This window comes from Aythya ferina, assembly GCF_964211825.1.
Source record: "Aythya ferina genome assembly, chromosome: 26".
NCBI lineage: Eukaryota > Metazoa > Chordata > Aves > Anseriformes > Anatidae > Aythya > Aythya ferina.
The window spans coordinates 945,631-957,673 of NC_140324.1; the positions used below are offsets into that span (position 1 = coordinate 945,631).

General features: G+C 52.1%; 1 protein-coding gene across 1 annotated transcript; it reads right to left on the reverse strand.

The window, feature by feature from the left end:
- Positions 1-327: 327 nt before the first annotated feature.
- On the reverse strand, positions 328-11,010 carry ACER1 (alkaline ceramidase 1; the record flags this gene model as incomplete). The annotated part of the gene is made up of 6 exons (XM_084498600.1): positions 328-924; positions 1,730-1,867; positions 2,352-2,489; positions 3,564-3,702; positions 4,078-4,192; positions 10,918-11,010. The coding sequence occupies 6 exons, from the start codon at positions 11,008-11,010 to the stop codon at positions 756-758; spliced, it is 792 nt and encodes a 263-aa protein (XP_084354726.1). The 3' UTR covers positions 328-755.
- Between the last annotated feature and the right edge of the window lie 1,033 nt (positions 11,011-12,043).

The window sequence follows — 12,043 nt, forward strand, 5'->3', positions numbered from 1 at the left end:
GCAAATGTGCTGGCACATTTATCTAATATTCTAGCTCCTCACCTCACCCTCTGCAACCAGCCAGCATTTTTGGTGAGCAGGGGAGTGTCCAAGTTACACAGTGGGAGCTGTCATAGTTGGGGAGGAACAAGGGCTGGAGGGGCTGAAGAAGGGGTAGAGCCTAGGGTAGAGCATCTTAAGAGGCCAGCAGAGCCTCTTGGGCTGTCACTCAGGAGGATTTCTCCAGATCAGAATGAGCTGCCTTGAGTGACTGCCAGATAAAGGGGCATATGGTGCAGTCAGGGGAAAGGAAGGGACTCAGTGCAAGTCAGTGTCCATTTCTTTAATGCACAGCTCTCCTGAGCAAAACCACATCCATCAATAAATAAAATTAATAATAATAATTAGAGCAGCCCCAACAAACCCATCTGTCACCAGTTTGGCTTCTGTCTTCTCAGCTGTGCCCTTGTCAGCAAGGGGTGCCACGGCTTGACTAATGCAGAAGACACAGAAGAAGCACTGTCTCCCTCCCCTTCTCAGGGGTATCTGCCAGAGGAGGAGATCCCAGAAGTTGCTCTGAGCAGTCTTCCAAGACTTCCAAGACTCCCACCCTCCTCCATGCCCAGCATCACGAGGCCTCAGCTGCTCCCTGCCCCATCCACTAGCCACCTTGCCCTTTTCCGAGGAACAGGCACACAGCCGAGGTGTTCCTCATGCAGACGCATGTGTGTACATCACGCACCCCATGCCCGTGGGACGCCTGAAGGCAGCCGGCTCTAGCACTGCTTGTGGGGCTCCTCCAGGGCAACGTAAGGCACCACGACAGGCCAGGAATCACTCGGCCAATATCCCAGCTTTGGTTTGAATGTTGGCATCTCGTAGTTGACGTCAAAGTAGATGACCAGCGGGAAGCAGTAGAGGAGGGACACAGCTATCAGCACGTGCCTGGCAAGAAACCCCAAAAGACATGTGTGGGATGGGGTAACTCTGCCTGCTCCTCATGCACCTTGTGATGGTGTATGGCTGGTGCTGTCACTGTGAGGCTACAGCCAGGAGGTATGGCAATGGCCAGCAAAGTTCCCAGACCCATTATGCACATTAGAGATGCAGGGAATGCGGGTCCTGCAGGGCTCGTGCCTATGGGGAAATCCCAGAGGAGCTCTGTGGGCTGGGGCAATTCCCTGCACAGAGAGGATGGTGTGATACATGGGACTTAAACTCCAGACCAAACCACCCATTTCACCTTGCCTAGCTTAGCTCAGTCTGGGTATCCAGCCCATTTATCCCAGTGATCTGTGAGAATGAATCTGAGAATGCACACTGGGCATGGCACTTACAGCAACACTTGGTAAGGCGCTGAAACATCTTGCTCAATCAAATAACTGTTTTTCAGTTTGGATATTAAAGTAAAGAACATTGCACTTGACGTTGCTACCTGGGAGCAGATGCAGTGTTTTGAAAGCAAGAAGCTTAGCTAGAGCAGTTTTGGAACAATTTCACTTGCAAAACACCTTTTGGCTGGTGTGGAGGAGGTAAGGGATATTAAGCAGTGATTAAAGCAAATCCTTGGGCTGAGGCCAGGGTGAGGAGCAGCATTGATAGTGACAGAGGAAAGGGGAGAGGGCTGGGCAGAGATACAGCTGCTTCTTAGTCAAGTATCATATCTCTCCTGCCCTTCCTCATCCTCTGTGCCCCTTCAGCTCCTGAAATGCTTGAGCCAGGCTTCCTGCCTCTCCACTGGAGCTCTTACCAGAAGCTGTGGAAGTAGGGGAAGCTGATCGCCTGCCAGAGCCAGCAAAGCCACCTGTCACTTAACCAGCTGGTGATGGCCAGTGCCCACCACACGACCATGGCTGCAGCCATCCGGTGAACCCGTTTGTCATTGCACCTGGAAGACACAGTGAGAGCAGAGGGAGAAGGAAAGGAAAATGAGAGAAAGTGAGTGCTGGAAGGAAAGAGGGCTGGCAAGTTCTTGCTGCAGGTACTAATGCAACAGTGCAGAACTCAGTGGGTTTCTGCTGGAGACTATTCATCAGACCACAAGAACTGGAGAAGTGTGGCTTTGGAGAGAGGGTTTCTGACTTTCTGTGGTTGAGGATGATGCTCAGAGATGCTGATGCACCTTTGCCTTTCTTCATGGATCCTGATGGGTTCCCCCCAACCCCACACTGGTTCCCAAGTCCCAGGCTAAAGGGGAACAAGCTGCAGGTCCCTCCCAGGCTGCCCTCATCCTTTGTAGAGCTGATAGTCCAACATGTGCCTGAAGAACCCACTCACTGTTGTGCACTGAGCTGTGCAGAGTCCCTGCCATGTGGCAGCATGCTAGGAACATGCAGCAGACCTGCAGATGAACCTCTCAACCTCCTCCTTACTTTTTCAGCTCACACCATGTCAGGTACAGCAGGTGGAAGGCGATGCAGTTGAGTGCATAGGCGTTGAAGGCTGGTTTGATGAAGGACATCAAGGTGCTGACAACAGTGGTGACACCACTTAACCAGAAGAAATGCTTCCTAAAGGGTAGACAGAGTAGACAGAGTTGAGAGTGAGTTTCAGTGTCCCCAGGGTGTGCAGTACAGCAGGTGAAGGATTGGAGAGGTCCTGGTCATTGCCTGAGAGAGGAAGCCACTCTCCAGCACCTCCAATCTGTTTGCACATGGCCTGGCAGGAAGGCTGGGGTATCTGCTCCCTCTTTCTCCATAAATGATCAGTAAAGTGCTCTGCCAGAGGTCCCCCGGTTAGTCCAGGGAAGAGCTGGGAACGCAGCCCAGGAAGCGACTTGTGCCCTGTTGTGGTGATGCCAGGGACAGGCATGGAGGCAGAGGCATGGAGCTTTGCACAGGGAAGGGTTGCAAAGTGGGGCTTCGGCAGTGGAAACATGCAGATTCGGGCTGACTGAACAACAATGGGGCTCAGAGAGGGCTTTCACATGCAAATCCCTTCCCAAGTCCCTTTCCCTCTCCCTGGCTCCCCCAGCCATGTCTCCACAGTGAACTCCTGGTGACCTCCTCACTGGCATGGGAGGAGCATACTCGGAGCAGGCTTTTGCAAGGCTTCTGGGCTGGCTCAGAAGGCTCCAGCAAGCCTGCCAGGATGGGAGCATCCTCCTAGCAAACCCCTGCTGAGCTCCTCTTTCTGTCAATCTGTGCTGGCCCGGTCTCCCCATCCATCCTGCTGAGCTGCCCTAGCCCAGCCAGCCCTGCTGCAACCATGGAGTATTATCTTGTACCAGCTTGGCCTGTAGGAAACCCCATTTACCGTCAGGGAAAGCTCTCTGTGGATGGCAGGGGATGCTGTGACAGTTAGTTAGTGTGGGTAATTGAATGTTAGTGCTCAGGAACATTCATTTCCTAGCTGGTATAAAGCCCCCAGGTCCTGCATGTCCCCAGATGGTTCTGTGCTCCCCTCCAAAAATTTACACAAACAGGAGCAATCCCCGTGTTCCTAACAGAGCCAGCCCCAGGCTTGCCCACTCCAGCCACACCACCTGCAAGGAGCAGCTTGCCCAAATCTCTGTCTTTTGAAACCATTCCTGCAAAGTCTGCACAGCTTCATGAAGACAGCAGCTGTGTCCCAACGAGTCATACCTGCTCTTAATGCACCTGGGGAAGTAAACCTTTGGGTACCAAAAGGAATATGCCACAGCCAGCGTCCAGAGGATGGAGAGCTCATCCAAGAGCTGTCCCACGTAGCTCAGAGTCATGTGGAAGTACATGGAGAAGACACCTGTAAGGAGCAAGGACAGCTTGTGTCAGAAAAACTCTGTGCTAGCAGAAGTCCGCCTGGCCTGGGAAGTGCTTGGGGACGATTCCTGAAGACACGCCATTCCTGAAGGGCAGAGCATGGACCTCAGCATGGATGGAGGCTTGAATGAGTCTGTTCACAGAGCACTGCAGGATTTTACCAGGCTGGAAGCTGTGTGCCCACAGCTAGTGGGAGCCATGAGCTGCCAGGCTTCACATGGAAATGGCTGTCCAGTTTCCCACCCCAGCTTGTTCCTGTGCTTTGGCCGCTAAAAACCAGTCTCCAAAGCTGAAGGTATCATGGATAAATGGTCAGGTACTCTGTCCACCTGCCTGATCTCATGATGTTGGCACTCACCTACACAGAGGAGCAGACCAGAGACGAAGTACATCGGCACAGCACGCTGCTGGCAGTACTGCCGGTTCAGGTAGAGCAGGGCAGCCGAAAGGACAAAGAAGCTTACATTGCTGATCTGGAAAACAAGAGACACATTGAGCTTATTGCATGATCTTGGGCAAGTCCCATCCCACCTTGTGCCTCCATATCTCCCCATGAGAAGAGGATACTGATCTCTCGTGGAAAGCATCGCGTAGAAGCAGGTATTGCTCTTGGCACAGGAGTAGGGCAGAGGTGTTTCTCGAGAAGCAAGGCTGGAACTGGAAGGGCAGCTATTGCTGTGACAGGTGGATGCAGAGGGCTGTGCCCTCTGTGCAAGTACCTCTGAGGACAGCAAGCCCAGGGGAAGCTGCTGTGCCCCTTTCCGATGATGGTTCAGCTTTGGCTGCCCAGTGTATTCAAGCCATGGCTCTTCTGTTTGCAGCCATCTCCTGTGTCATGGGTGTGCCAGAAGCTCCCTAGCTGGCTGCTTCCCCCCTTGGCCAGCAGCCACCCCACTGCGAGGGGCTGGTGGGCACGTGGCGCTGGGCCACGCTGCCAGCCGCAGCCAGGGAACCGTCGTGTGCTAGGCGTGGGCGCAGGACCAGCAGATCAGAGGTGGGAGCTGGACCTGGGTGCCACCCTCTTTGCAGGTGCAAAGCCACGTGGCCTGGAGGGGAAGGGACTCCGGACACCAGTAATTACGTGAAGTCATAAACCTCCTTTGAACATACTTTGCAAATGAACGCAGCAGAATTATTCGTCCCTGTTTGCTACCTCTGAAAAACTGCTTCATTGACAGGCTTTGGTCTGTCTGGGGCAGAGGGGATGGTGCTGGGGCTCAGCCTGCTGCTGACAGTGCCAGTGCTTCAGGGAACAGCAAACGCTGATGGGGAAAATGTGGGAGCTGGGGAGGAGCAGGGAGTGCCCAAAGCCTGGACCCATTTGCTGGATCAGGCACTCTCCACCCTGCAGCAATGAGGGAAAGAAGTTTGAAAGTTCCCTTACCTTTGTGGGTTCTTAGCTTGGCACTTTCGCTTGATTGTGCAAACCCAGTAAAGGGGATGTCACAGGGAAGTTCGAGCTCCCCAGAGGAAACCTTTACTGCTCATGGAAGGTTGGGTCTCTGGTACCACGTTTTACCTGCAGACAGCTTTGTGGGGCTTTGGAAGAGCAGGGCAGAGCCATCTGCCGTGGTACCATTTGGCCAGCCACCAGGATGACTTTTATCTCGCCCTGCCAATCCTTTTCCTTTCATCTTCCAGCCAGACGCTGTCCCAGACCCCAGGCCTGGAATCTGACCCCACAGCTGGAGTATCACCCCTCAGAAGCCCTGGCATGCTCCAGGTAAATTGCAAAATTGAAGCTTGGCTTGTGGTGTCCCGTGGGATCTGAGTTTACGGTAAGAGGGCTGCAAATCACAGGGATGTTGTCATACGTATGAAACACACCCTCTCATATTCCAGGGGGAAGCACATTTCACACTTAATGTAAGGCCTCTATTCCCTTTAACACACAGAGATTAATCTTGAATTTCACTGTGGTTTTCACAAAACGAGTTGATGTGCCTATTAATAGCAATTCTCAAGCCAAATGTATTGGTTTTCTACAGGTGCTTAAGAGCCAAATCCAGGCCTGTGTCTTTTCCAGCTATGAGATGCGAAGTGCTGATCCCACTTGCACACTTGAGGTCAAACATTTTGGAAATGATCAAGAAATCAAACCGCATATTAAAGTAAAAACTGTGTTGCAAATACTTTTTTTTTTTTTTTTCCCTGTGAAATGGTTAAAGATGTTTTTGGAAAACAAGTGGGGATGGCAAAAAGAAAGCAAATGCTTGCAGAAGAGGCAACAGTGCAAGTGCCAGCATGCACAACAAAGTGAGGAAATGCAGGAATTTGAGATTGCATATAGGGAGGTCTGAATCCCTGCTGCAGTGGGCATTGCAACAGTGCCATTAATTACATGATAGCAACATTATCGCTTCATTAACTCCGTATGAGAAGCGCAAGATCAGATATCAGAAGGGAGTGATAACCAGGGGAACTGTGCCAGCAGAACTGTGGAGGTTGCAGTAATTCCTCATGGAGCAGCCAGGCTCAGAGCTTAGGGGAGAACCGCTAGAAAACCGCAGCTTGGGGGTGACATGGGGTCTTTATCACTCATCGAATCCTAGCCCTGATTTTGCAAATGCTGTGTTTTATCATCCCTTTAAGATGTGGCAAGCTCCATCTCTAATCTGTCTGGAAGGAATTTGCTCCCAGTGCAAGCACCGGGAAGTTTTTCCAGACTCTCTGCTCACCCTTAGCACCCCAGCACAGCTTCTGTTTCTACCTGGCTCACTCTGGTCGGGAGGCAGCAGTTCACTCCACCTGCCCTGGATGGGAGACAAGAGATTGGTGCCGGAGCCAAGGCATGAACTGATATGCAAGAGCTACTCAGCCCTGCAAAACGACTGTGTGAGTGCACAGCCGTGTCCCACTTCCTAATGAGTGTGAGTTATTGTTCCAGGTGCCTGAGCCAAGCCTATGCTGGCATTTGCTTCTTTCACTAGGAGCAAAGCAAGACTGGGATCAGTGACATGGGTCTAATCCTGGTGCATTAACAGGATCATGGGAAAGGCCCCAAAGTCTGTGTGATGCACATTGTGCAGCCTTAAAAGGGAAGGGAGAGACCTGCAGAGAACCTGTCTGCTTTTCCATCCACAGCAGGGTGAGAACGAGCCTCTGATCTGGACTGGGACAGCAGGAGCTGGTTTGCAGAGCTCTACGTGCCCTGTGAGCATGGCAAGGGGGCAATAGCAGCCTGGGTCCAGAGGAGGACCTCAATAACACCCAGAGGCAGGAGCAGCTCTGCTACAAATACGGGCTGGGAACTGGGGGCGTTCAGAGAGAGAAGGCTCTGGGGGGAACTCACAGCTGCCTTCCAGTGCCTGAAGGGGCTGCAGGAGCGATGGGGAGGGACTCTGTGTCAGGGGGGTGTAGGGATAGGACAAGGCGGGGGGGGGGGGGGGGTGGCCTGAAATGAAAAGAGGGGAGATTTAGATGAGATGGAAGTAAGAAAGTCTTCCCCCTGAGGGCAGTGAGGCCCTCCCTGGTGCAGGATGCCCCGAGGAGCTGTGGGTGCAGTGGATGGGGCTGGGGGCAGCCTGGGCTGCTGGAGGGGTTGTGCCCATAGCAGGGGTGGGATGGGGTGGGCTTCCAGGTCCCTTCCAACCCAAACCATTCCATGCTTCTCTGATCCTGTGGTTTTCTGCAGTGAAAGGGTATTTCTAAAAGCCTCATTGGAGCGCACTCATACTTTTAAAGGCCAACAAACCAGCTTTAGCTAACAGAAAAGCCCATGGGGCCAAAGACAGAAGCTAGTATCTCAGAGGCTATCCAGACCTGTATAGCAAGTTCCTAATAGCCAGCCCTGCGTGGCAAAGCTGAGGCTGTCTGCCCTGCCATTGCAGTGTCACGCCAGTGCTTTGGGGCAGGAACAGCGTGCAGCGTGGGGGGCAAGGAGCTGCCCTTCTGCACAGGAGCTGCTGGGCAGGCGAGCACGGGAGGTGTCCACGCCGCCACAGGACCATGCAGAGAGCCAGGGCATACAGCACAGCTCTGACACACTTGAAAGTGAGTGCTTCTCTGGGCGTATCTGGGTAATTTGCACCTGCAGTCGGGTTTATCTGCATTGATTGATGAAGTGTCCGGGAGCTCTGGATATGCAGCAGTGTCAGAGCTCCTGCTGCTTTGCCAGAAACTGCTGAGGATCTAGAAGTTGTTACCAGCATCCTCATCAGTCATTTCAGGAAAGAAAGGAGGGTAGAATGACAGGTCCCTGACTGATGACCCTCATGGAGCACAATACTTTTCTCCTACAAACAGCCAGAAGACAATAAATTTCTGGGTCACTGATTCACTATAAATAGTTGGCACTGTGTTGCTGAACTGCAGTATGACCATGAGCCACAAAGTATTAATTATTAGGGACTTAATGATATTGTTTACATTCTCTGTTCATACCCCCAGTGCTTATTTCTAATGAAAAGCATCCAATCCAAGCAGGGCTGAGAGAGAGTGCAGCTGGCACAGAGCAATTCTCAGCAGCACATTGCTACTGCTGGCACAAAGCTACCCGACTTGAGCCCCAGGCAGCATTGGGAAGAAGACATTGCAGAGGATGCTCCATTAGGAAGCCCCGTTGGTTTAGTGGTGCAGGAGCCTTGGGTAGGAGCTGGCTGGATTCCCAGCTCGTCTAAAACTCTGGCAAGCCGATGCTGAAGTCGATATTGAGATAATTGTCTCCAGGCAGAGCAGGGAGATAAGGCCCATAAAGCCTGCCGCAGGGAGGAAGCAATCTGAACGTGGGTACCAAATGAATGGAGGAGAGAAGGGAGAGAGACCAGGGCAGTTGGGATCGCATCTGAGACAGTGTCCTGAGCCCATGCTGGGTCTGCAGCATGCTGCCAGCTGGCAGGGCCTGCAGAAGATCTCAGCCTGGTCTGATTTCTGTAGTCCCCTCGTTAGGGCACGTTGCAAGGAGCCTGGCTGTGTGAGGGAGCCTGAAGCACAGAGGGGGCTCCCCCAGTGCTGCTGCAAGGCTGAGAGCCAGGCAATGCCAGCCAGTGTACATGGACTGAGGGGTGATGCCCATTTGGTGATTATCCTTCCTGCTTTTGGTTACCAGGTCTGGCCCTGAGCATGGTGTAGCTTTGGGGGATGCTGTCAGATGCTCAGACAGCAGCACTTTTGTGAAGGGTTGCTCTTTTTTTCTCCCTTTGCTTGGAGAGAAGACCACACACCAGCCCTGGTGCAAGGCACATCTCAATCTCTGCTGCTTCCCTAAACAGGAATCACAATCTTAAGCCAGAAACTGCAGGAGTGGTATCCTCCACTGCACAGGCACTTGGCTGAGCTCCTTGGGATGGTAAAAGTGAAGCTGGCAAGAAGGAGATCAGCACAGGGACACAAGAAGCCCTTTCTCAGCTGGGGAGAAGGATCAGGGAGGAACAAGGGCTAGTTTAATACCAGAAAAAATCCTGCAGGGTTTGCTCTGCCCTCATCGCTCTATGGCTTATCATTGCTCTATTTTGCACCTGTGCAGAGAAGTGTGTTGGACAAGTTTTCCTGTCCTGGAGGGAAGCTGTGTCTGAGTATTGGCACATGGAAATTCATCCCGACAAGCCTGTGGCTCCATGCCGGTATAGTGTGGAGGCACAGAGGATGGCTGCAGCTAGTAGGGACCTCAGTCCAGAACTAGGCACCGGGATAAGGTTCTCAGGAGCAGCTCACAATTTAGAAGCCTTTGTCACAGAGCAACCCAGAGTTAATGTTTTATGGGAATTCAAGGACTTTGAGTCCCAAGAAAATAGTTATGCATCTGGACACGCCGACTGGTGACCAGCAGTATGCTGCAGGGAAGTCAAACACGTGAGTGCTTTTGGTGAGCTCCTGAGATGCTTCTTGGTGTGTTAACGATTCTGAGCCACTTGGACAGGCTGGATGTAAATCATGATCCTTGTGAAAATGAGGTCTCAGCTCCAAAGACACATTTGAAAAATGCTGCCTGTGTACTAAACTTGGAGCTTAGGCAAATATATCTCCCAGCATGAATTCTGATTTCAAAAGTCTCACTTTCAGACTTCCTGCAGAAATCAGCCCCTCTCTAATGTTGCCACCAAGACTCCAAAACTCAGAGGCATTTGGCATTTCCGGCTACATTTGACATGCTGCAGTGATTTCTGCCCCCCCACCCCCCACTCTGCAGCTCTGCACCCATCCAGCAGGGATGAAGTGCCAGTGAACAGGTATCAGCACAACACATTCAGCTGGATGCTGGAGGGGAGCAGGATTTGGTCTGGACCGGCAGATCTTTATTTTTAACTGTCTCAAAGAGCAGGGACTAGACACAATGTGAGCATCCCTCCTCTGAGACCCCAGCAGGGCAATTAGAGCTCAGGAGCTGAGGGATTCAGGTGTAGGAATTATCATTACTATAGGCAATTTATTAAAAGCAGGAAATGCTTTTAAAAAAAAAAAAAAAAAAAAGAGAGAGAGAGAAAAAAAGAAAAAGATATTTCCACAAGAAACAAGAAGTTCTAGCATTAGACAGTAACTGCTAAAGGTTGTAAACAAGGCCTTTGGAAGGTTGTAAATCCACATGCCTCACACCCCTGCCAGCCCATAATTGTACTAAGGTAGAGGGACACGCTTGTGGACAGCAGTTATCTACTGAGTCCTTTTCAGACAAATGCGGGCGCATCCAGCCACCCTTAAGCCAGGGGGCTGTGTTCGAGGGACTGGTGCTGGATGGAGCTTGGATTACAAAGGGGATCACAGGAGGTGAAACTGGCTCACTCATCAGCTTTTCTCTGCCTGGAGTTCCGGATTCCCAACCTGCCCGACACGGTTCATGCAAGCACTGTCTCTCGTTTTGCCACTCCTGTATATTTAACTGGAATATATGAGCCCTGTGTGGGATTTACCCCAGTTGGCAGGAGAGCTGCAGGACTGGTATAACAGGATCTCACAAATCTGGGCTAAGGAGCAATGCCAGACTGTTCAGTGGGAACTCAGCCCCACGCGTGCCCAAAGGATCCCCAGCCCCAGCCCGCTTGGTGGGCAGCTGCCTGTAGTACACAACGAAAGCCCCGTGATTTACCTGAAGCTCAGAAAATGTTCCCTGCAGAAACACCCTCCAACACAGGTACATTCAGAGGAGCAAGCAGCAGGAGAGGAAAAAAGGCTGTCCTGTCTCATCTCCCAGCTAGATCTCCTGGGTGCCCGTAGCCGTTCCCCTTCACGCCCCCGCCTGCCCCTTGGACACGCCTGCACTCACGGTGTTGTAGTACTCTGCAATGACCGTCGAGTGCTCAAAGTTGCCTTCACACCAGTCGACTTCGGCGCTCTGGTAGGAGAATATGCTCGGCATCGTTGGGCTGCCTTTGCAGAAGGAAGAGGAGCGGGTTAGTCATGCAGCTGGGGAAGGAGCGCACTGCACACCCAAAGGGAAAGGGGAGATGTGCTCTGCCTGCCTGCCCCTTGCACACACGTGTGCTCATGTTGCACAGCATCCTTACCCTGCTACAAAAGACTCATCCTCTTCCCAGCACGTATCACACTGCAGATATTTCCTGCTCTCTCCTCACGATCAGGAGTAACAAATTACCCTAGGAAATGGTCTTGAACTCTGAGCCTGGGAACAGTTGCTGCAGCCCCATCCACGGCATTAACATCCCTCGGCGGGGGTCATCTCTGCCACATCATGCTTCCCCATTTCAGCCCTGCACTTGTCACCCTGCCTTCTCCCTCCACTTCACTTTCTTTATGACTCAGATCTCGCTGCCAAGAGGACTTCCCCACACCTCATGGGCTGTGCGCTACCTTTTGGGAGTGGAGCTCCACAGGGTTTATTGCTCATTGGCTCTGTCCTTGTTAGTTGTTTCTTAGCATCCTCCCCAGGGCTGGAGCTCGTCCTGCATGGTGCGAGCGCCAGTACCGTCCCTGGGTGTTTCCAGAGTCCTGGGGCACAGAGCAAAGGCCCAGGGATGTCTCGTTGCCAGCAGTGATTTCCCTTTGCGTGTGCCTCCTGTGCAAGCCCCATCCTTGCAGCTTGGTGAAAGGCATCAGAGCTTTGTGCTCTGGGTGGCTCCACACTGCAGGAGCTCCAGGACCTCTGGCAGAGGCAGAAGCTACATTTAAAGGCAGGATTCTAGAAAAAAATCTGACTTTTTTTTTTCAATTTTTCTTCCCCATGCTAAAGACTTCCCCATTCTCAATGTGCGCATCATTTCTCATCCCTCTTTAATTCCTCTGGAAAAGTAAAATTTTCATCAAGTTTCTCATTTGCCACATTTTGTTACAAATTCTTGAGGCTTTAGAGCTGTTGGAGAGGCTGACGGACAGCTAAAGAGATGGGTGCCAAGCTTAGCAGTGTTTGGGAACACTGTCCAAACCCCAGTGGC